The following is a 19033-nucleotide window of genomic DNA, read 5'->3' as shown; positions in this document are numbered from 1 at the left end:
ATGAGATGTCACCTCATACTCATTAGAATGACTATCATCAAAAAGTTAGAAAATAACAATGTTGGCTGGTATGTGGCATAATTAGAACCTTTGTGTCCTGCTGTGAATGTAAAATGGTGCAGCTGCTATGGAAAAAACAGTATTGCAATTCCTAAAAAAATAATAGAATTACCATATGATCTAGCAATTCCACTTTTGGTTATATACTCAAAAGAATTGAAAGAAGGATCTTAAGAAATGTACACCCCTGTTCATAGCATCGTTATTCACAGTAGTCAGAGGGAGGAAGCACCCAGTGTCCATTGACTGATGAATGGATAAACAAAATGTATCAATGGAATATTATTCAGCCTTAAAAAAGAAGGCGATTCTGGCCCTGGTGGGTGTGGCTTAGTTGGTTGGGCGTCGCCCTGTGCACTGAATGCTTGTTGGTTCGATTCCCTGTCAGTGCACATGCCCAGGTTGCGGGTTTGATTCCTGGTAGGGGGTGTGCAGGAGGCAGCCGAGCACATCCATTTTTTTCTTCCTCTCCCTCTTTCTTAAAAAAAATAAAATAAAAACATAAAAATAATGTTTAGCATGGGTGAATCTTGAAGCCATTGTGCTAAGTGAAATAAACCAGGCACAAAAGGAAAAAAAACAACAACTTTATGATTCCACTTGTGAAGTACCTAGAGTAGCCAAATTCATAGAGACAGAAAATAGAATGGTGGCTATGGAAAGGTTAGGGGGAAAGGGGAATTGTTTAATGGATATAGAATTTCAGTTTTGCAAGATGAAAAGAGTTCTGGAGATTGGTTGCATAGCAACCTTGATATACCTAACTGAACTGTACACTTAAAAATGGTTAAGATGCTTGAGTACATTATGCTAAGTAAAATAAGCCAGTCACAGAAGGACAAATACTATAAGATTCCACTTACATGAGTTATCTAAAACAGTTAAACTCATAAAAGCAGAGAGCAGAAGGATAGTGGTTGCCAGGGCCAGAGAGGATGGGAAAATGGGGAGTTGCTAATCAACAAGTATAAAATTTCAATTATGCAAGATGAATATGTTCTAGAGATCTGTACAATACTGCCTATAGTTAACAATATCATACTGTGCCTTTAGAAATCTGTTCAGAGGGTAGATTTCTTGTAGAGTGTTCTTAATAAAATAAAAATACGTGTTTAAAATGGTTAAGTTGGTAAATTTTATTTATGTGTATTTTACTACAATTAAATTTTTTTAAATCTTCAAAATAGTATAGTAAGGTTACCATAATAGGCAACATATCATTTGCTTTATCCTTTGTCTTTTTTCTTGATAGTAAAATAGCCATTCACTCAAAAGAGAGAGAAAGGGCAGTATCTCCTTAAATATATGTTGTTTATGTCAGTATACTTACTATCATTCACATTGAAAATTATATTTGTGCTTATTAAGTGTTTCTACATTGGGATATCTTGGAGACTGATAATAATCAAAATTAATAATAATATAAAATTATTTCAGATTAAGACTTGGTCTATATGTAGTACTCTGGAGACCTAATTAACAGTGGTTTCATTAAGAATCATATCAAATATTCTCTGCCCTTAGGAACCCAATGCTTCGAGAAATAAGAAAAGCTCTCGCCGAGTCAGCTTTGCAGATACTATAAAGTAAGTTGAAAGGAGAAATAATTTTAAATGACAGTAATGCTTTGTAGTGTGTCAAACTAAATATGTTAGTGCTGACTCAGATAACCTGTGTTTCTAGTAGATAAGCATTAGAGAATTGTTATTTAAGAGGTTGTTATTTAGCATTATGCTTAAAAGAAAAACATTGAGCCCTAGCTGGTTTGGCTCAGTGGATAGAGCATCAGCCTGCAGAAGGAAGGGTCCATGGTTTGATTCTGGGCAAGGGCACATGCCAAGGTTGCAGGCTCGGTCCCCAGTGTGGGGCACGCAGGAGGCAGCCGATCAATGATTCTCTCTCATCATTGATCTCTCTCTCTCTCTCTCTCTCTCTCTCTCTCTCTCCTCTCTCTCTCTCTCTCTCTCTCCTTCCTCTCTGAAATCAATAAAAATATACTTTAAAAAAAAAAGGAAAATATTGAAAGTGTTCCCTCTAAAGTCAGGAATAAAACTACTAGATCTTACTACTGAGAGATGGTCAAAGGTCTGGGTTATACACGCAACTCTAAAGGAAGTGGAGGTATAAAAAAAGATTATTGGAAAGTTTAAAAAAAAGCCTTCCAATTTACTCTCCCTTTTTTCCCCCTCCAATTTTATGATTAAAAGTTATAACACAGAGAAAATAGTATCATGAAAACTCAAGTATTCATTTTTAGCTATAGTTGTCAACTATGGCCACTCTTGTTTCACTATACCCCCACTTAGTTCCCTTCCCCCTCCTACTGAATTATTTTCATGTGAATCCCAGATGTATTTCATTAGTTATGTCTTTAAAAGACAAAATATTTTTAAAGAACCTATTAATAATGCTATTATTACATCTTTTAGAAAGCCAACAGTAATTCCATGATATTATCAAATAACTGTTCAATGTTCACCTTTCTCTGACACCTTCCCCCTTCCCCTCCGCAGATTACTGGTGTGACTCAGTATCCTAACAAGTTTAATACATTCCATTTGGTTGATATGTCTCTTAAGTCTCTTAATCTGTAGATTCTCCCTCCATTTCTTTTTTCTATTAAAAAACTGAGTTTGTCCTATTGAGTGTCCTATATTCCAGATTTTGCTGATTGTATCCTAATGGGCTAACTTTTTAAAATATGTTCCTCTACAGTTGACTTCCTGTCAGTTGGTTGTTAAAGGTGGAAGGCTTGTTTGACTTAAATTTGATGTTTTAGACAAGAATATTTCATAGGTAGTGTCCTGTGCTTCCATCAGATGGTACTTATTGTTCTAACTAGCGTTCCCGTTGCAGGAAAAATCCTGCAATAGGGTTTCCTGCTGCACTCTACCCCACCCCGCCTCCGCTCCTCCCTTGTCCCCTGGCCCGCCTTCTCCGCCAGCCCGCCCACCAGCCTGCCCCACTCTCCTTCCTTCTCCCCCGGCCTCGCCTCCGCTCCTCCCTTCTCCTCCCCCCGGCTTGCTTGCTTCTCTGCAGCTTTGCTCCCTTCAGCATCTCTTGGCTTCTTTCTACGCTGTCTTGATATGCAAATTAGCCACCATCTTTGTTGGGGTAATTTGCATACTCGTCCTGATTGGTTGATGGGCATGGCTTGGGCCTAGTGAAGGTGCAGTCAATTTGCATATTTGTCTATTATAAGGTAGGATTACCTCTTTTTTGTGATGTTAATGGGCATTGATGATCTTTACCTAGATCCATGATTTTTTTAGAGTTTTTGCTAATTGATAATATTCTCATTCTGTATTCCTTTTTTTTATTTTTTTAAACATATTTTATTGATTTTTTACAGAGAGGAAGAGAGAGGGATAGAGAGTTAGAAACATCGATGAGAGAGAAACATTGATCAGCTGCCTCTTGCACACCCCCTACTGGGGATGTGCCCACAACCAAGGTACATGCCCTTTACCGGAATCGAACCAGGGACCCTTGAGTCTGCAGGCCGACGCTCTATCCACTGAGCCAAACCGGTTTCGGCTGTATTCCTTTTTTTATTTATTAACAGCACTTCTATTGAGGATTTTCCCATAAAGTTATTTGTTTACTTGAATTGTGATTAATATAGGAAAGGCAGGTTAAATGCTTAGAGGTGTTGTTTTCCTTTATTTATTAGTTTTCAGTTTAAGTTAGTTTTCTAGTATCCTGACTAGTGAGGTATCTTTACCTAAATATCTAAATCTAAGAATCTATTATCATGAACTTAAATATATTCAATGTGTTTCAGTAGTTGTAATAATTGTTTTTATTAATACTTAGACTATTCTATCTTTGACCAGTAGAATCTCTTCAGATTTGTTTCTGACCTTTTAACATAACACCAATAATATTTAATAGCTTCTTTGCTTTATAGTATAACAAGATTTTCATGTTCATTTTATATATTATTTGCCCCAGAACTGGAATCAGCCATTTCTCCAAGGTGCGGCTCAGTTCTTTTTAGTAGGAAATGGCATTTATAATTCACAATATGGATGCTATAGGTTCTCCTTACTATTGAATTAGTCATTGTTTCTATGTCATTTTCTTGATGTGTATAGTTGTCTTTTTCTTCTGACTTGTTAAAGTTTCTTAATTGTTAGAGATATCAGCTCTTTTTCAACTGCATTGCAAATTTTTAAGAAATATTTTTTTATTGATTTCAGAGAGGAAGGGAGAGGGAAAGAGAGAAACATCTATGATGAGAGAGAGTCATGGATCAGCTTCTTTCTGCACACCCCACACTGGGGATTGAGCCCGCAACCTGGGTATATGCCTTGACCAGAAATTGAACTGTGACCTCCTGGTTCATAGGTCAACGCTCAACCACTGAGCCTGTTTTAATTTTCCTTATTTGGTATTTTCCTGTATAAAAGTTTTAAATTTTTATATGGTGATATCTGCCCGTGGTTTTGCTTCTGGTTTCTAGATTTGTTAAAAATATCAGATGCCAAATTATTTTTTTAAGTCACCTGTATTTTCTTCTGGTCTCTTTATAGGTTCATTTTATTTAACCCATCTAGAATTTATTTTGGTGTTAATGAGTACAATGGAACAATCAAGTTGATTTTTGTTACTGTTTTTATTTTTAAATCCAAGTCCACATTTTTCATAGAGTTGGAGGAAACAGATCAAATATCATTCTTACATTTTTTTATTTTTAAAATATTCTTTCTTCTTCATAGAAGCAATGACTTAAGAGCCCTCAGCCCAGCCTGAACCCTCTCCAATCTGGGACCCCTCGAGGGATGTCCTACTGCCCGTTTAGGTCCAATCCCGGTAGGATCGGGCCTAAAAGGACAGTCGGACATCCCTCTCACAACCCAGGACTGCTGGCTCCCAACTGCTCGCCTGCCTGCCTTCCTGATTGCCCCTAACCGCTTCTGCCTGCCAGCCTGATCACCCCCTAACCACTCGCCTGACTGATGCCTAACTGCTCCCCTGCCAGCCTGGTTGCTCCTAACTGCCCTCCCCTGTAGGCCTGGGTCCCCCCTAACTGCCCTTCCCTGCAGGCCCGGTCGCCCCCAACTTCCCTCCTCTGCTGGCCTGGTCACCCCTAACTGCCCTCCCCTGCAGGCTTGATCACTCCCAACTGCCCTCCCTTGCAGGCCTGGTCCCTCCCAACTGCCCTCCCCTGCTTTCCATCTTGTGTCCACATGGGGGCAGGATCTTTGACCACATGGGGGCAGCTATCTTGTGTGTTGGAGTGATGGTCAATCTGCATATTACTCTTTTATTAGATAGGATAGAGGCCTGGTGCATGGGTGGGGGCCGGCTGGTTTGCCCTGAAGGGTGTCCTGGATCAGGTTGGGGGTTCCCTTGGGGCGTGGGGCGGCCTGGGCATGGGGTCTGTGGTGGTTTGCAGGCCGGCCATGCCCCCTGGCAACCCAAGCGGAGCCCCTGGTATCTGGGGTTTATTTATCTTCTACAATTGAAACTTTGTAGCCTGGAGTGGAGCCAAGCCTTCTACTTGCTCTGTGGAGGTAGCCATTTCTGTTGGGACTTAAGTATCTTCATATTTGAAACTTCGTAGCCTTAAGCGGAGGCCTGGGCCGGCTAGGGTGTGTGGAATGCTTGGCTTCCTCCATTGCCGGGGGCAACTAGCCTCCTGCTCTTTCCAGCTCTGTGGCTGCCACCATTTCTGTTTTGATATATGTATCTTCTATCATTGAAACTTTGTAGCCTTGAGTGGAGGCCTAGGCCAGCAAGGGCAGGCGGAAAGCTTGGCTTCCTCCATTGCCGGGGAAACCCAAGCCTCCCTCCTGCTCTCTGTGGTGGTAGCCATCTTGGTTGGGTTTATTTGCATATTTGCTCCTGATTGGTTGGTGGGCGTGGCTTGTGGGTGTAGTGGAGTGATGGTTAATTTGCATATTACTCTTTTATTAGATAAGATGGTTCTGTCGGAGCTCATTTAAAAACTAACAGATTTTAATGTAGTAATTTTGGCACTTCAGATATTACTAGTACCTGATGTAGCAAAGAGGTAGTTGAACTCAAAGTATAATTTACAAAGTATTCCCCCTGATATTTCCAGTGCCCACCAGGCACCATATAAGGTTATTATGTTATTATTGACTATACTAGAGGCCCAGTGCACAAAATTCGGATCAGACCTAAACCGGCAGTCGGACATCCCCCAAGAGGTCCTAGATTGGAGAGGATGCAGGCCGGGCTGAGGGACAAACTCCCCACCCCCATGTACGAATTTCATTCACCGGGCCACTAGTGTTCAATAAGAAAATGGACATTCCTATGTTATTCTAATCTTAAGGGAAATGCTTTTAGTTTTTTCCTATTGAGTATGATGTTAGCTGTGGGTTTGTCATATATGGCCTTTATTATCCTATATAATAAAGAGATAATATGCAAATTGACCTGCATGCCCTCGCACACGATGGCCACCCCCATGTATTCAAAGATGGTCACCACAAGATTGCTGGCAGGGGAAGGTAGTTGTGGGCGATCAGGCCAGCAGGGGAGGGCAGTTAGGGGTAACCAGGCCGGCAGGGGAGGGCAGTTAGGAGCGACCAGGCCAGCAGGGGAGGGAAGTTTGGGGTGATGGGGCTGGCAGGAGAGGGCAGTTGGGGCCAATCAGGCCGGCAGGGAAGCAGTTAGGCGTCAATCAGGCTGGCAGGGGAGTGGTTAGGGGGTGATCAGCCTGGCAGGCAGGCGAGCAGTTGGGAGCCAACAGTCCAGGATTGTGAGAGGGATGTCTGACTGCTGGTTTAGGCCCGATCCCTGTCTGGCAGTCGGACATCCCCTGAGAGGTCCCAGATTGGAGAGGGTGCAGGCTGGGCTGAGGGACACCCCCCTCACCCCCCGTTCATGATTTTCATGCACCGGGCCTCTAGTGTTAAGATAAAAACAGTATAAATTGATGCCATAGTGTTCTAATTCAAAATGACTGATATTCATTAATCTTTATTTTCCAGGGTATATCAGACAGAATCTCATATGAAAATAGTGAGAAAGTCAGAAATTGCAGGTAATATATTAATGCAATTCCTGCGAGTCTGTTTTGTATAAAAATTTACTGTGGGTATCTAACCAGATAATTGATATAACTTATTTTTTATTTTATTGGTTAAAAACTACAACTTGTGTCTTGGGGGGAGCAGTATTTTTTTATTGTTGTTAGTTTTTCTAATGCTTTATCAGAATATCTTTGAAAAACTTTAATTTTTTTTAAATTTTTAGAAACAGAAACAAGAGAAAATGTTCTACTTGTACAGTAAGTAAGAAAAATGTGATTCAAATTATATTTTAAAGTTATTTATTCCTACTAAATAAAGTACTTTTTGAATTTGTGTCCTTTTAAAAAAATGTTTTTATTGATTTCCAAGGGAGAGGGAGAGAGAGAAACATTATTGATGATAGAGAATCATTGATTGGCTGCCTTTGCACACCCCCTATTGGGGACTGAGCCCACAAGTCGGGCATGTACCCTGATCAGGAATTAAACCATGACCTCCTGGTTCATAGGTTGATGCTCAATCATTGAGCAACACCTACCAGGCTAAGTTAATATCCTTTTAGTTTTTTTATTTTTGTGTCCCTTTTGTGGAATACTTAGGAATAATTTTAAAAATTACTGCACTAGCTGGTTTGGCTCAGTGAATAGAGTCGACCTGCAGACTGAAGAGTCCTGGGTTCAGTTCTGGTCAAGGGCACATGCCCAGGTTGTAGGCTCGGTCCCAGTGGGAGGCGTGCATTGATGTTTCTATCTATCTCTATATTTTTTAAAATATTTTTTTTAAAAAACAAAACAAAACATGTTCTAAAGAAAGGAATGTATACTAGACATTACTTTAAAAACAACCACAAACAAAATAAATTGTTTTGCAGAATTTAATGTACTATTATATTTGACTACAGGCCTGGTGCACAAAATTCATGCACTTCGGGGGGGAGTCCCTCAGCCCAGCCTGCACCCTCTCGCAATCCAGGAGCCCTCGGGGGATGTCCAACTGCTGTCAGTCGGACATTCTTAATGCTGCTGCAGAGGTGGGAGAGGCTCCCACCACCACCGCTGTGCTCACCAGCTGTGATCTTGGCCTCTGGCTGAGCGGTGCTTCCCCTGTGGGAGCGCACTGACCACCAGGGGGCAGCTCCTGCATTGAGTGCCTGCCCCCTGGTGGTCAGTGTGCGTCATAGTGACCAGTCATTCTGCCATTTGGTCAATTTACATATTACTTTTTATTATATAGGACTAGAGGCCCAATGCATGAAATTCGTGCAAGAGTAGGCCCTGGCTGCCTCGGCCCTCACGACCCCAGCTGCCTCATGGCCCCAGCTGTCTCACGGCCCCGGCTGCCTCATGGCCCTATGGCCCCATGACCCCTGCCCACTGGTTGTTCTGGAAGGTCATCCTGGAAGGTCGTTCCACCGTGCGGTCTAATTAGCAGACTATCTCTTTATTATATAGGATAAGTATGTACATTGTACAGCTTATTCTTTTAATAAAGTGATTAAATACTCTTTCATTTGTAAATCCTTAAATACATCAGCTGGTATAAAACAATAAATACCAATCTTCAGATTTTTTTAATTCAAGTTATTTTTATAATATTAATACATAGAAAAGTAAATACCAGTAGCTTTTCAATACATGAAAAGATGCTTATCTTCAGAAAAGAAATAAAGACTATTGAGATATAATTTTTCATCCAACCAGTTAAGAACATAGGTAAAACATCACTCATTGCTAGTGGGTATAGATTGTAGAAGGCAATTGGCATTATTATTCAACTGTTGTGATTCTTGGTAATTGTTTGTGATACAGATTTTTAAAATATTTTTTTAAATTTTAGGAATAATACTCCACAAGATAATTTCTGTGAAATTACTGGTGAGTCTGATCAGAATACTTTTCTTACCATATACCTTTCTCTTCATCCAAATTCCTTGATAAGTAATAATCTAAAAAAAAAACATGATAAAGAGAGTGTGAAGAGACCTCTGTTTGTTACACAAAATTTTTAGTTTAAAATTTCACAAATTAATTGAAGGGCAGATAAAGAGCTTCACAGATAAGAAAAAGCTAAAGGAGTTCATCACCACCAAACCAGCATTATATGAAATGCTGAAAGGCATTCTTTAAAAAGAGGAAAAAGAAGAAGAAAGATAAAAATTATGAACAACAAATACATATATATCAACAAGTGAATCTAAACGTCAAGTGAATTCAAAATCTGAGGAACAGAATAAACTGGTGAACTTAATAGAATCAGAGGCATAGAATGGGAGTGGATTGATAATTCTCAGGGGGAAAGGGGTGTCTGTGTGGGGAGTAGGGGAAGAGACTGGACCAAAATCATACACCTATGGATAAGGACAGCGGGGGGGGGGAGGTAAGGGAAGAGGGGGGGAGGGAACTGGGTGGTGGGGAGATATGTGGGGAAAAAGGAGAAACAATTGTAATCTGAACAATAAAGATTCATTAAATTAAAAAAAAAAAAATTTCACAAATTTACTTCTTCCAAAACTGCTGTTCCTCTTGTTTCCTCTATCTTAGCCTCTCACTCATTTATTTTTATTTATTTATTTAAAAATATTTTTATTGATTTCAGAGAGGAAGGGAAAGGGAGAGATACAAACATCAGTGATGAGAATCATTGATCTGCTGCCTCCTGAAAGTCCCCCATTGGGGATTGAGCCCACAACTCGGGCCTGTGCCCTGACCAGGAATTGAATCGTGACCTGGTCAACGCTCAACCACTGAGCCATGCCAGTTGGGTCTTACTCATTTATTCACTCAAGTCAGGAATTGAGTCATTTTTTAATATTTGCTTCATTTTCTATATCTATTCGGCTATATTCTCTTTCTATCCTGTCTCTTAAATATCTTACGGATCTCTTACTGTTTCTCTATTCCTTCTGCCACTGTTTGAATTCAAGTTCCTATTATTCTTTCTTGGGTTACTGTATATAGTTTCTTATCCTTCGAATCTATTCTTTGTATTTCTAAATCTGATCATATTACCTTCCAGCTAAAAATTGTTGAATGACACTTTTTTGCTTGCAGGATAAAACCCATACTCCTTAGCATAGACTTAGAAAGCCCTTTATGATTTGGCCTGTCGTCTTCTCCAACCTTATTTCCTTTCCTTTATAGGCATCCTTTCCTCTAGCCCAAGGATGGGGAACTCTCTTTCTGCCAAGGGTCTTATATAAATGACTAGAGGCCCAGTGCATGATTGAATCATGCACGTGTAGGGTCCCCTACACGCTTTCGCTTTCAATCACGGGGAGCTGGGTGCCTGTCCGCTGGTGCACCAGGCACCGGAGGCTTCTGAAAGGCCTGGTGCCTGAGTGGAAAGGCATCCAGCTCCCACGCTTTCCCTTTCGATCGCTGGTGCACCAGGCCTTTCAGAAGCCTCCGGCGTGGCGGAGGCTTCTGAAAGGCCTGCTGCCTGAGTGGACAGGCACCCAGCTCCCACACTTCCGGCTTCTGAAAGGCCTGCTGCCTGAGCAGACAGGCACTCAGTTCCCCCGCTTTTGATGGTCCGTGCAGCGGGATGTCAGCTCGCTGCCCCAGAGGCCCCTTCTGTGCCGCAGCACAGCCATGGCACAGACGCTGAGCTCGAGCCGCTGCTGGCGATGCAGCTCAGCGTCCCACCGGCCCAATCAGCTACCCCGGCCACCCTGAGCCCCGCCCCCTCGCGCCTCCTGGCCAATCATGGACATAGGGAAGGTACAGTCAGTTTGCATATTTGTCTATTATTAGGTAAGATATTATAAATGATGTTATAAATAACATTTGTAACATAATTCACAGGCCATACAAATTTATCAAATTAAAAATTAACCTGCAATATTTGGTCAAACATTTAATTAACTCACCCCTAATGCTTTGGCAGGGCCAGACAAAATTATTTTGGCCCCCTGGCCAGACATTCCCCATCCCTCCTAAACCATGAAGAACTATTTGCAATTCCTCATGTGGACTTTTTTCCTGCTTGTATCCATTGTAAATGCTATTTTCTCTACCTAAAGTGCTCTCCCAACTATAATTTGCCTAGCATTCTTCTCATTTTTCACTTAGCGTAACTTTAGTGCTTTTCAAAGTAACCAGTTTACAAACTATTACAGTCCATGACTGAAGAGGAAGTTACTCTGGAATGTAAATCAACTGTGGCAGTAAGCTATTATTTTGTGTAGCTGACATTTTTTCTTAGCAAGGGAAATGCTTTAATTTAGCAGTTTAGACTGGCACCATACATTAAGTAGTACTGCCTTAAATGGAGTTGTTGTTGTTTTTTTACAAAACCAGTAAGTTAATCACTCTTTCCTGTGTTTTGACTACACTCCTTTTATTTCTCAATCTCTTGTAGAATTTATCACATTGTAGTTTTGGTATTTACTTGTGGCTCTTTTGTTAAACGAAATTTTTTGAGTCCAGAAATTTTGTCTTTTCTTTGAACTTTAGTAGACACTTGTTTTGGGGATCATAATAGGTTCTGAAGCAATATTTGTTGAATAAATGAGTCGGAACTTAATAAATAAAAAAGGCTTCTAACAAAAAGCCTATATTTACTTCACCATGTTTAATCAAGGTTGCTGTAAACTCTTTAAACTATTCTAAAGATTTGCCTTTATTTTTATTTATTTTAATTTTTATTGACTTTAGAGAGAGAAAAAGGGAGAGGAAGAGAGAGAAACATGGATTGTTTACCTCCCATATGTACACTGATCACGATTGAACCCACTACCTGGGTATGTGCCCTGACCTGGAATCAAACCCAAAACTCTTCGGTGCATGAGATGACAATCCAACTAACTGAATCACACTGGCCAGAGCCTATTTTTACTTACTGTTATTACTGGAGGCCTGATGAACGAAATTCGTGCAAGAATAGGCAGGCCTTCCTTCCCCTGGCTGCTGGCACTGGCTTTCCTCTGGCACCCAGGATCCGGGCTTCCCTCGAGCCGCTGGCAGTCACCTGGGACCCGGGCTTCCCTCGAAGCCCCGGCTTCGTCCGGAAGGTTGTCCAGAAGGATGTCCGGTCTCATTAGCATATTATGCTTTTATTATTATAGGTTCTAAAATGTCTTGACTCTAGTTCTTTATTTTCGTTATTGTATCTTGCTCTAACATAAAATCTCATCAAGTTGTATCTGAACTATTACAGTAGTTTCATTATTGGTTCATCTTTTTCTTGAATCTACTTTCTTCTCCTTCTCTAGTATTATTTTTATAAAATGCACATTTCATCATGGGAATGTCTAGATTCCTTAAGATAGAATAAAAGATGATTCAAATCTCATGTAACCTCTACTATCCAGGAAATAAAAATGGAGAAGTAAATGGGGGGAAAAAGTGATCCAAACTTTCCACGTTTAAAATTTGTGCCACATTTTAAAATATTTTAGTTACACAGAGAATACAATAACTGTTTCTGTCTCTAACATGGGACAATTAAAAGTCAATAAAATTTAATACCTAAGTCCTTATAAAGGGCTTAGTAACTAGTAAAACTTTAGTAAATACAGTAGCGCCCCCCCGCCCCTTATCAATGGGGAATATGTTCCATGAATTTTCCACTTAATATTTTTAGACCATGGTTGACCATGAATAAATGAGACTGAAAAAAGCAAAGCCACTGATAAGGCACTACTGTACTTGTAACCGATGAAGAATCTAACAAAAGGAAAATCAGGCTCTTGGTGATATATATTTTGTCATTGACTATTGGTTTTTTTCTTCTTCTTCTTAATAGGAATGAACACGTTGCTTTGTGCTCCCATTCAGACCCAGATGCAACAGAGAGAGGTATAATTTCATACAAGTGCCTTCATATTCAATTTCCCTTGACAGTTGAAACTTTTTAAAACCTCAAAATTTAATGGTAATTGCATGATTTAGGGGTTACCTACCAAAATGGACCTATAGACTGGAAAAACTTCTACCCTTCGAGTTAACTAAGGAAAGTTAAATCACTGCCAGTTTAAATAATAGGTAAATATATTTGTTATATTAGGACTTCTCACATTTTAATGGGCATATGAATCATCTCAGGATTTTGTTTAAAATGTAGATTTTTTTTTTATCCAGTAGATCTAGCATGGGCCCTGAGATTTTATACTTCTAACAGTCTCCTGTGTCTTACTAGTGCACTGGTCTAGAGACTATACTTTGAGTAGCAAGGAGTTTGACCATATCCTTACAAATAAAATCACTGCATTAGGATTCAAAGAGAATCCAACTTTCAATGGTTCAGAAGTGTTCTACAGATTAGTCAGTTATGCACTTATCCCTTTCTGAGTCTTTTATTTAAAAAGAGAATGACCTATCTAATACAGTAATTATCATTTTCATTATATTTGCATTTGGAATTGTCAGTTCTTTTTATCTTTTAGTCATTCTAATGGGTGAACTTTTAATTTGTCCACAAATACTAAAAGTATTTCAGGAAGAGAAAGATAGAAACATCAATGATGAGAGAGAATCATGGATTGGCTGCTTCTTACATGCTCCCTACTGGGGATAGAGCCTGCAACCTGGGCATGTGCCCTGACTGGTCAACGCTCAACCACTGAGCTACACCTTGCAGACTAGAAAAAATTTTAATAACTAATTATGTACTACACAGCACACCATTGATTCAAACCAATCATTGATGATTATTTTTACAGTACATGTTGTAAAATACCTTTTTAAAGTTTTTATTGTATTTGATTTTTTAAAATATTTTGCTTTCATTATAGATTTCAGTTATAGAATACAACCATGAAGAGAAACACTCAAATGACCAGACAGTCATCTTTTCAGATGAAAACCAGATGGACCTGACAGCAAGTCACACCGTGATGATTACGAGAGGCCTTTTAGATTGTACAAAAAGTGACAAGTCCACCAAGACAGATACCACATCGTTTGTGGCTAACTTAAAACTTCACACTGAGGATTCAAGAATGAAAAAAGAATTGAATTTTTCCATGGATCAAAACACTAATTCAGAAAAGAAAATAAATTTCAATGACTTCATAAAAAGATTGCAAACAGGGAAATCTAATACTTCTTCTACAGGACCTGATAAAGAAAATTCTGAGATATCTATTCATTCCATAGAATCAAATAAGGCTTCTTCCATACATCAAATGCATGTATCTCTCAATGTAGATGAAAATAGCAGTAATATGACTAGAATCTTTATTGAACAAGATGATGGGATGAATTTCACCCAGTGTTATACATCCAATATTCAGACTTTGGTTCCCACATCCACTGAAGCCAATTTAAGGGAATTTAAAAGTGATAATACAGTTTATGGTAATGACTTGATGGACTTGACAATAAACCGCACTATACAAATTTTACCCTCTGCAGATAATTTATCTGAAATAGAAAATGAAACCCAGACTGTCATGATGGATGTTACAACAGATTATAGAAATAAAGCTCCAGGAAAGATGACAGTCTTTAAGAATAAACCAAATGCTGCTTTTCCAGACACTTCCTTAAACCCTAAAGGTGACATACATATTACCAGAGGACATATTATGGGGACAGAAACTCACACAGTCACACAGACTTCTAACCAAGATGTCAGAACATTGGCCATGGTCCCAGAATCTATATGTTTCAGTCCAGCAACTCAAGATTATAAAACATTTTTGTATTCTACTTGTAACGATGCCATGGAACTGACCAAGTGTCTCTCAAGTATGAAAGAGGAAGAAAATTTGCTAAAGGATGACCGTAATTATGCCAAAATGTATCATAATCCAGGTGCCAGCTCTCTTCTCATAGATAAAACAATTTACTCAGGAGAGGATAGCATGGACATTACCAAGAGTCAGACACTTGCAATAGATAATCAAATTTTTAAAGAAGATCAGACAAATGTCCAGATAACAGCCATACCAATATCTGAAAAAGAAATGATGCTCCAAAATCACATAACTATGTCAAAGGATGAGGAAATGAATGTAAATTGTATCTCAGTTCCTCATGTATCTAAGGAAAGATTACAACAGGGCCAGGCAGATCCTTTGCCTACTTCATTGGCTGGTAAAAAGACTGTAATCTTCACAGGTGAAGATAAGGGTTTGATTAAAAGTCACATAACTAACTTAGGAAGTCAAGCTCCTTTTGCATCTTGTAATCTAGCATTCAAGGATGCCAGTACATTTCACTCTGACAGCAAAAGCCTTTTAGATGAATGGGGAAAAATGACCAAAAGTCATAATGAACTCTCCCAGCAACCAAAAATAATATCTGAAAACATCCTAACTGATCCCTTGGACAAAGAAATAGATCAAGTTTTGAAGATTTCACCCTATCTTGATAAAGTTTCTTCTCAGCCAGTTGATATTAACCAGGACAAAGCAGCAAGCTATAATATAGTTTACTCTGGTGGAGATCTTAATAAACAAGTAGCACTGGGAAAGAATAGAGATACAGTTTCATGTGAGCAAGCTTTGTTTCCGACCACTAAACTGTCTTCATCAGAAGGCCAATCTGCCATGGAAAATCATAATACTGCTGTTAACAGTCATATAGTTAAATCTGTACCAGACCAGAATTCTAAACTACCTGAGCCACTGAGGAAAAGTTTAGGTAATCCCACCCTTGACTGTTCTTGTGACAAGACAATTACTTGTTCAGAAGTGGAGCAAAATATGGATCTAACCAAGAGTCACACTGTTGTCATTGGATTTGGTCCTTCTGAAGTACAAGAACTTGGTAAGACTAATTTAGAAAGAACTGTACTTGCAGACAGACCTGACTTTGAACTATCCAAAAGGAAAAGCCTAGGAAAAATAAAAGTGACTTCTGCTGAGGAGAGTGTTTTCTTTCTGGAGAATGGTGGAAGTGACCATTCAGCAGCAAAAGTCAGCCAGCTAACACTTCTTGGGGACCCATCTAATAGTGGTCCTATAGAGAAATCTGTAGCATTTATAGCTGATGAGAACATGGAAGTGTCTGCATCATCTGTTTGGAAAAATGACAGAGATGTACAAAAGCCTGGATTTTTTAATGAATATTTGTCAGGCAAAAGTCAAAGAAGGAAAAGCCTTAGACTCAAAGATGACAAGCCCATTGCATTTTCAAGTAATCATAAAAATGATATGGATATCATCCAGAGTTGTACAGTGGAAATAAATAACAAAAATGCCATAGAAGATAGAAAAGATTCTCTGTTGGTGCCTTTGGCAGGAACTTCTAAAACTATTTTGTACACATGTGGGCAGGATGACATGGAGATCACTAGAACTCACACAACTGCCTTAGAATGTAAAACTGTCTCACCAGTTAAAATAACCACTAGGCCAATGGACAATACTGTATTGTTTATAGATAATCACAGTGATCTGGAAGTCACCAAGTCTGATACTGCTTTCATTGATTGTCAAGCCACAGAAAAAATACTTCAAGAGTGCCCTAAATTTGGAATAGTAAAAAGAAAAACCTTGGGTGTTTCTTTTCCTAAGGATGGTAGCTCTGTTCAAGAAATCACTAAACAACAAGCACAGGCTATAGAAAACAAAATTGTTCTTCATACTGAGCAAGAACACCAAGTGATACCCTGTTCTAATACATTGTCTGGGGATCAACCTCAGATAGAAATCATCAAATTCCATAGCACTACTGTGGATGAAAAGGTCATGGCAAAAGTTGTAGATAAGGCCTATACATTGGAAAAAGCCAAACTTGGAAACTGCCACTTAAATAGCACAGGTAGAAGAAATGTGGATTTTACAAACAGTCATGCACCTGCTATTTGTGGATCCAGTGACAATTATTCCTTTCTACCAAATGTTATTTCCTCTGTTGATAATTTGGAAGGGAATGTCATGTCCTTATGTGATAAAGATGAGAAAGCCAGTAATTGCCCAGTGCAAAATGATCTTGCTTATGCAAACGAGTTAGCCAGTGAATATTACTTGAAATCTGAGGCACTGCCTCTCTCTGCTCCTTGTTCTGTGTTAGAGAAGGAAAAAGTTATTCAAACTAATACCCAAGGACAGCTAAATGACTGTGTCATAACAGTGCTCGAAGATAAAGACCTGATTAAGGAGCCCCCAAATCAAACTTTAGTATATGGTCAGGATTTGGGAAACATGACTAAACTTGATTCAAAGCAAGTATCTTTTAAGTTTCCAGAGGATCAAATGGAAAACTTTGTTCATAATACAGAACATAATTTAAAGCAGATCTTTGTTGATGTTTGTGTTGATTCTCCACTTCATCTCTCAACTCAGCTATCTCCATTACCTCAACAAGGACAGAGTATTGTTAATAAAGATGAAGCAATATTGGCTCAAGCTGAAAGTAAGAATTTAAATATTCTAAGAAATTCCTCTGTACCCACATGTGAAAATGAGTCCAAAATACTCAATAATGAGAAACAGTTGACTGTAGCCTGTGAAAAAGAACTGAAGAAAAATATCCGAACAGCTAAATGTAATATAGCCGTAGATTTCCACAGTAACTCAGACTTGACTAAGCATATTCAAACTCATGCCAATCCTAAAGAAACATCAGATCCTGTAATTGCATCCAATGCTGCAAGTTTTAGTAGTGGCAAACAAAATCTGAATAATTTGAATGGGAAAACTGAAGAATTTTTAGATATCCAAGCTTTTCATATACCACCTTTTCCAGAACAATTACTTGAGTTAGTAAATAAGGCAGAAAGTGATATGAGTATAGTGCAAGCTACAGAAAGAAATAATATTAGCACAGTGTCCAACAATGTTAAAGATGATAGAGATGAAGAAAATAAATTTTTTCATAATGGAGCTGAAACCAACTCAGTACCAGTTGTAAAAGATAAAATAAGGAGATGTTCTTTGGGAATATTTTTGCCCAGATTGCCAAACAAGAGAAATTGTAGTGTCACTGGTATAGATGACCTGGAGCAGATTCCCTCAAATACAACTGATTTAAGTCACTTAGAAACTCAGCCGGTCTCCAGTAAGGATTCAGGCATTGGATTTATTGCAGCTAAACTGAACTTAAGTCCATCTCAATATATAAATGAGGAAAATCTTCCTATATATCCTGGCGAGATTAATTCCTCAGACTCTATTAGCATAGAAACTGAGGGAAAGTCTTTGATCGAGACATACCAGAAAGTGATTTCACCATCTGAAAATAAAATGAAAGAAACCTGCAATAGCCAAAAAAGAACCTGGGTACAAGAAGATGATGATTCTCAGAATGAGAAAAAAATCAGAAAAAGTGAGATTAAGTTTAGTGATACTACACAAGATCAGCAGGTGAGCTCTGTCTTGAACTGATGAATGTTCTTGTTTTTTTTTTAAATTATGAGTATTCTTGAATTTTAATTTTAGTTTTGGATAAGCAGGAATTTATTATTTTTAGTTATAGAGCTGAAGAAACATTTCGTTGTAGAATCTCAAGGAATTAATGAACAGACTTAAAAATGATTTGAAGTGAGAAATGGTAACAAAAAATGAAATGGAAAGTAGTACAAAAGTTAATGTTGAAATTGTGTAATTCTAAATATTCTGTCACCTTTGGTGATTTGTTGTGGTTTTGCATATGAAAATTCCTAGGCAGGGTATATGTAATTTTAACTTATTTATTTATTTATTTTTATTGATTTCCGAAAGGAAGGGAAAGGGAGCTAGAAACATCAGTGATGAAAGAGAAGCATTGATTGGCTGCCTCCTGCATGCCCCCTACTGGGTATCGAGCTGGCAGTCTGGGCATGTGCCCTTGACCGGAATCAAACCCAGGACGCTTCAGTCCACAAGCCAATGCTCTATCCACTGAGCCAAACCAGCTAGGGCTACATGTAATTTTATTTTATTTATTTATTTATTTTTATTTTTAATATATTTTATTGATTTTTTACAGAGAGGAAGGGAGAGGGATAGAGAGTTAGAAACATCAATGAGAGAGAAACATCAATCAGCTGCCTCCTGCACACCACCCACTGGGGATGTGCTCGCAACCAAGGCA

At 38.9% G+C, this 19033-nt stretch overlaps 1 protein-coding gene across 1 annotated transcript in view; it reads left to right on the top strand.

Moving 5' to 3' along the window:
- KNL1 (kinetochore scaffold 1) overlaps positions 1-19033 on the top strand; it is a 52407-nt gene that overhangs the window by 11348 nt on the left and 22026 nt on the right. Inside the window, exons 4-9 of the mRNA XM_054715564.1 lie at positions 1585-1646; positions 7029-7081; positions 7294-7327; positions 8907-8944; positions 12816-12868; positions 13804-18324. Coding sequence (XP_054571539.1) covers positions 1585-1646; positions 7029-7081; positions 7294-7327; positions 8907-8944; positions 12816-12868; positions 13804-18324 — 4761 coding nt within the window. The remainder of the gene's footprint in view (positions 1-1584; positions 1647-7028; positions 7082-7293; positions 7328-8906; positions 8945-12815; positions 12869-13803; positions 18325-19033) is intronic.

This window comes from Eptesicus fuscus, chromosome 5, assembly GCF_027574615.1.
Source record: "Eptesicus fuscus isolate TK198812 chromosome 5, DD_ASM_mEF_20220401, whole genome shotgun sequence".
Classification (NCBI taxonomy): Eukaryota; Metazoa; Chordata; class Mammalia; order Chiroptera; family Vespertilionidae; genus Eptesicus; species Eptesicus fuscus.
The sequence above is the reverse complement of the archived record's forward strand: the minus strand, read 5'-3'. Positions and strand labels throughout refer to the sequence as shown.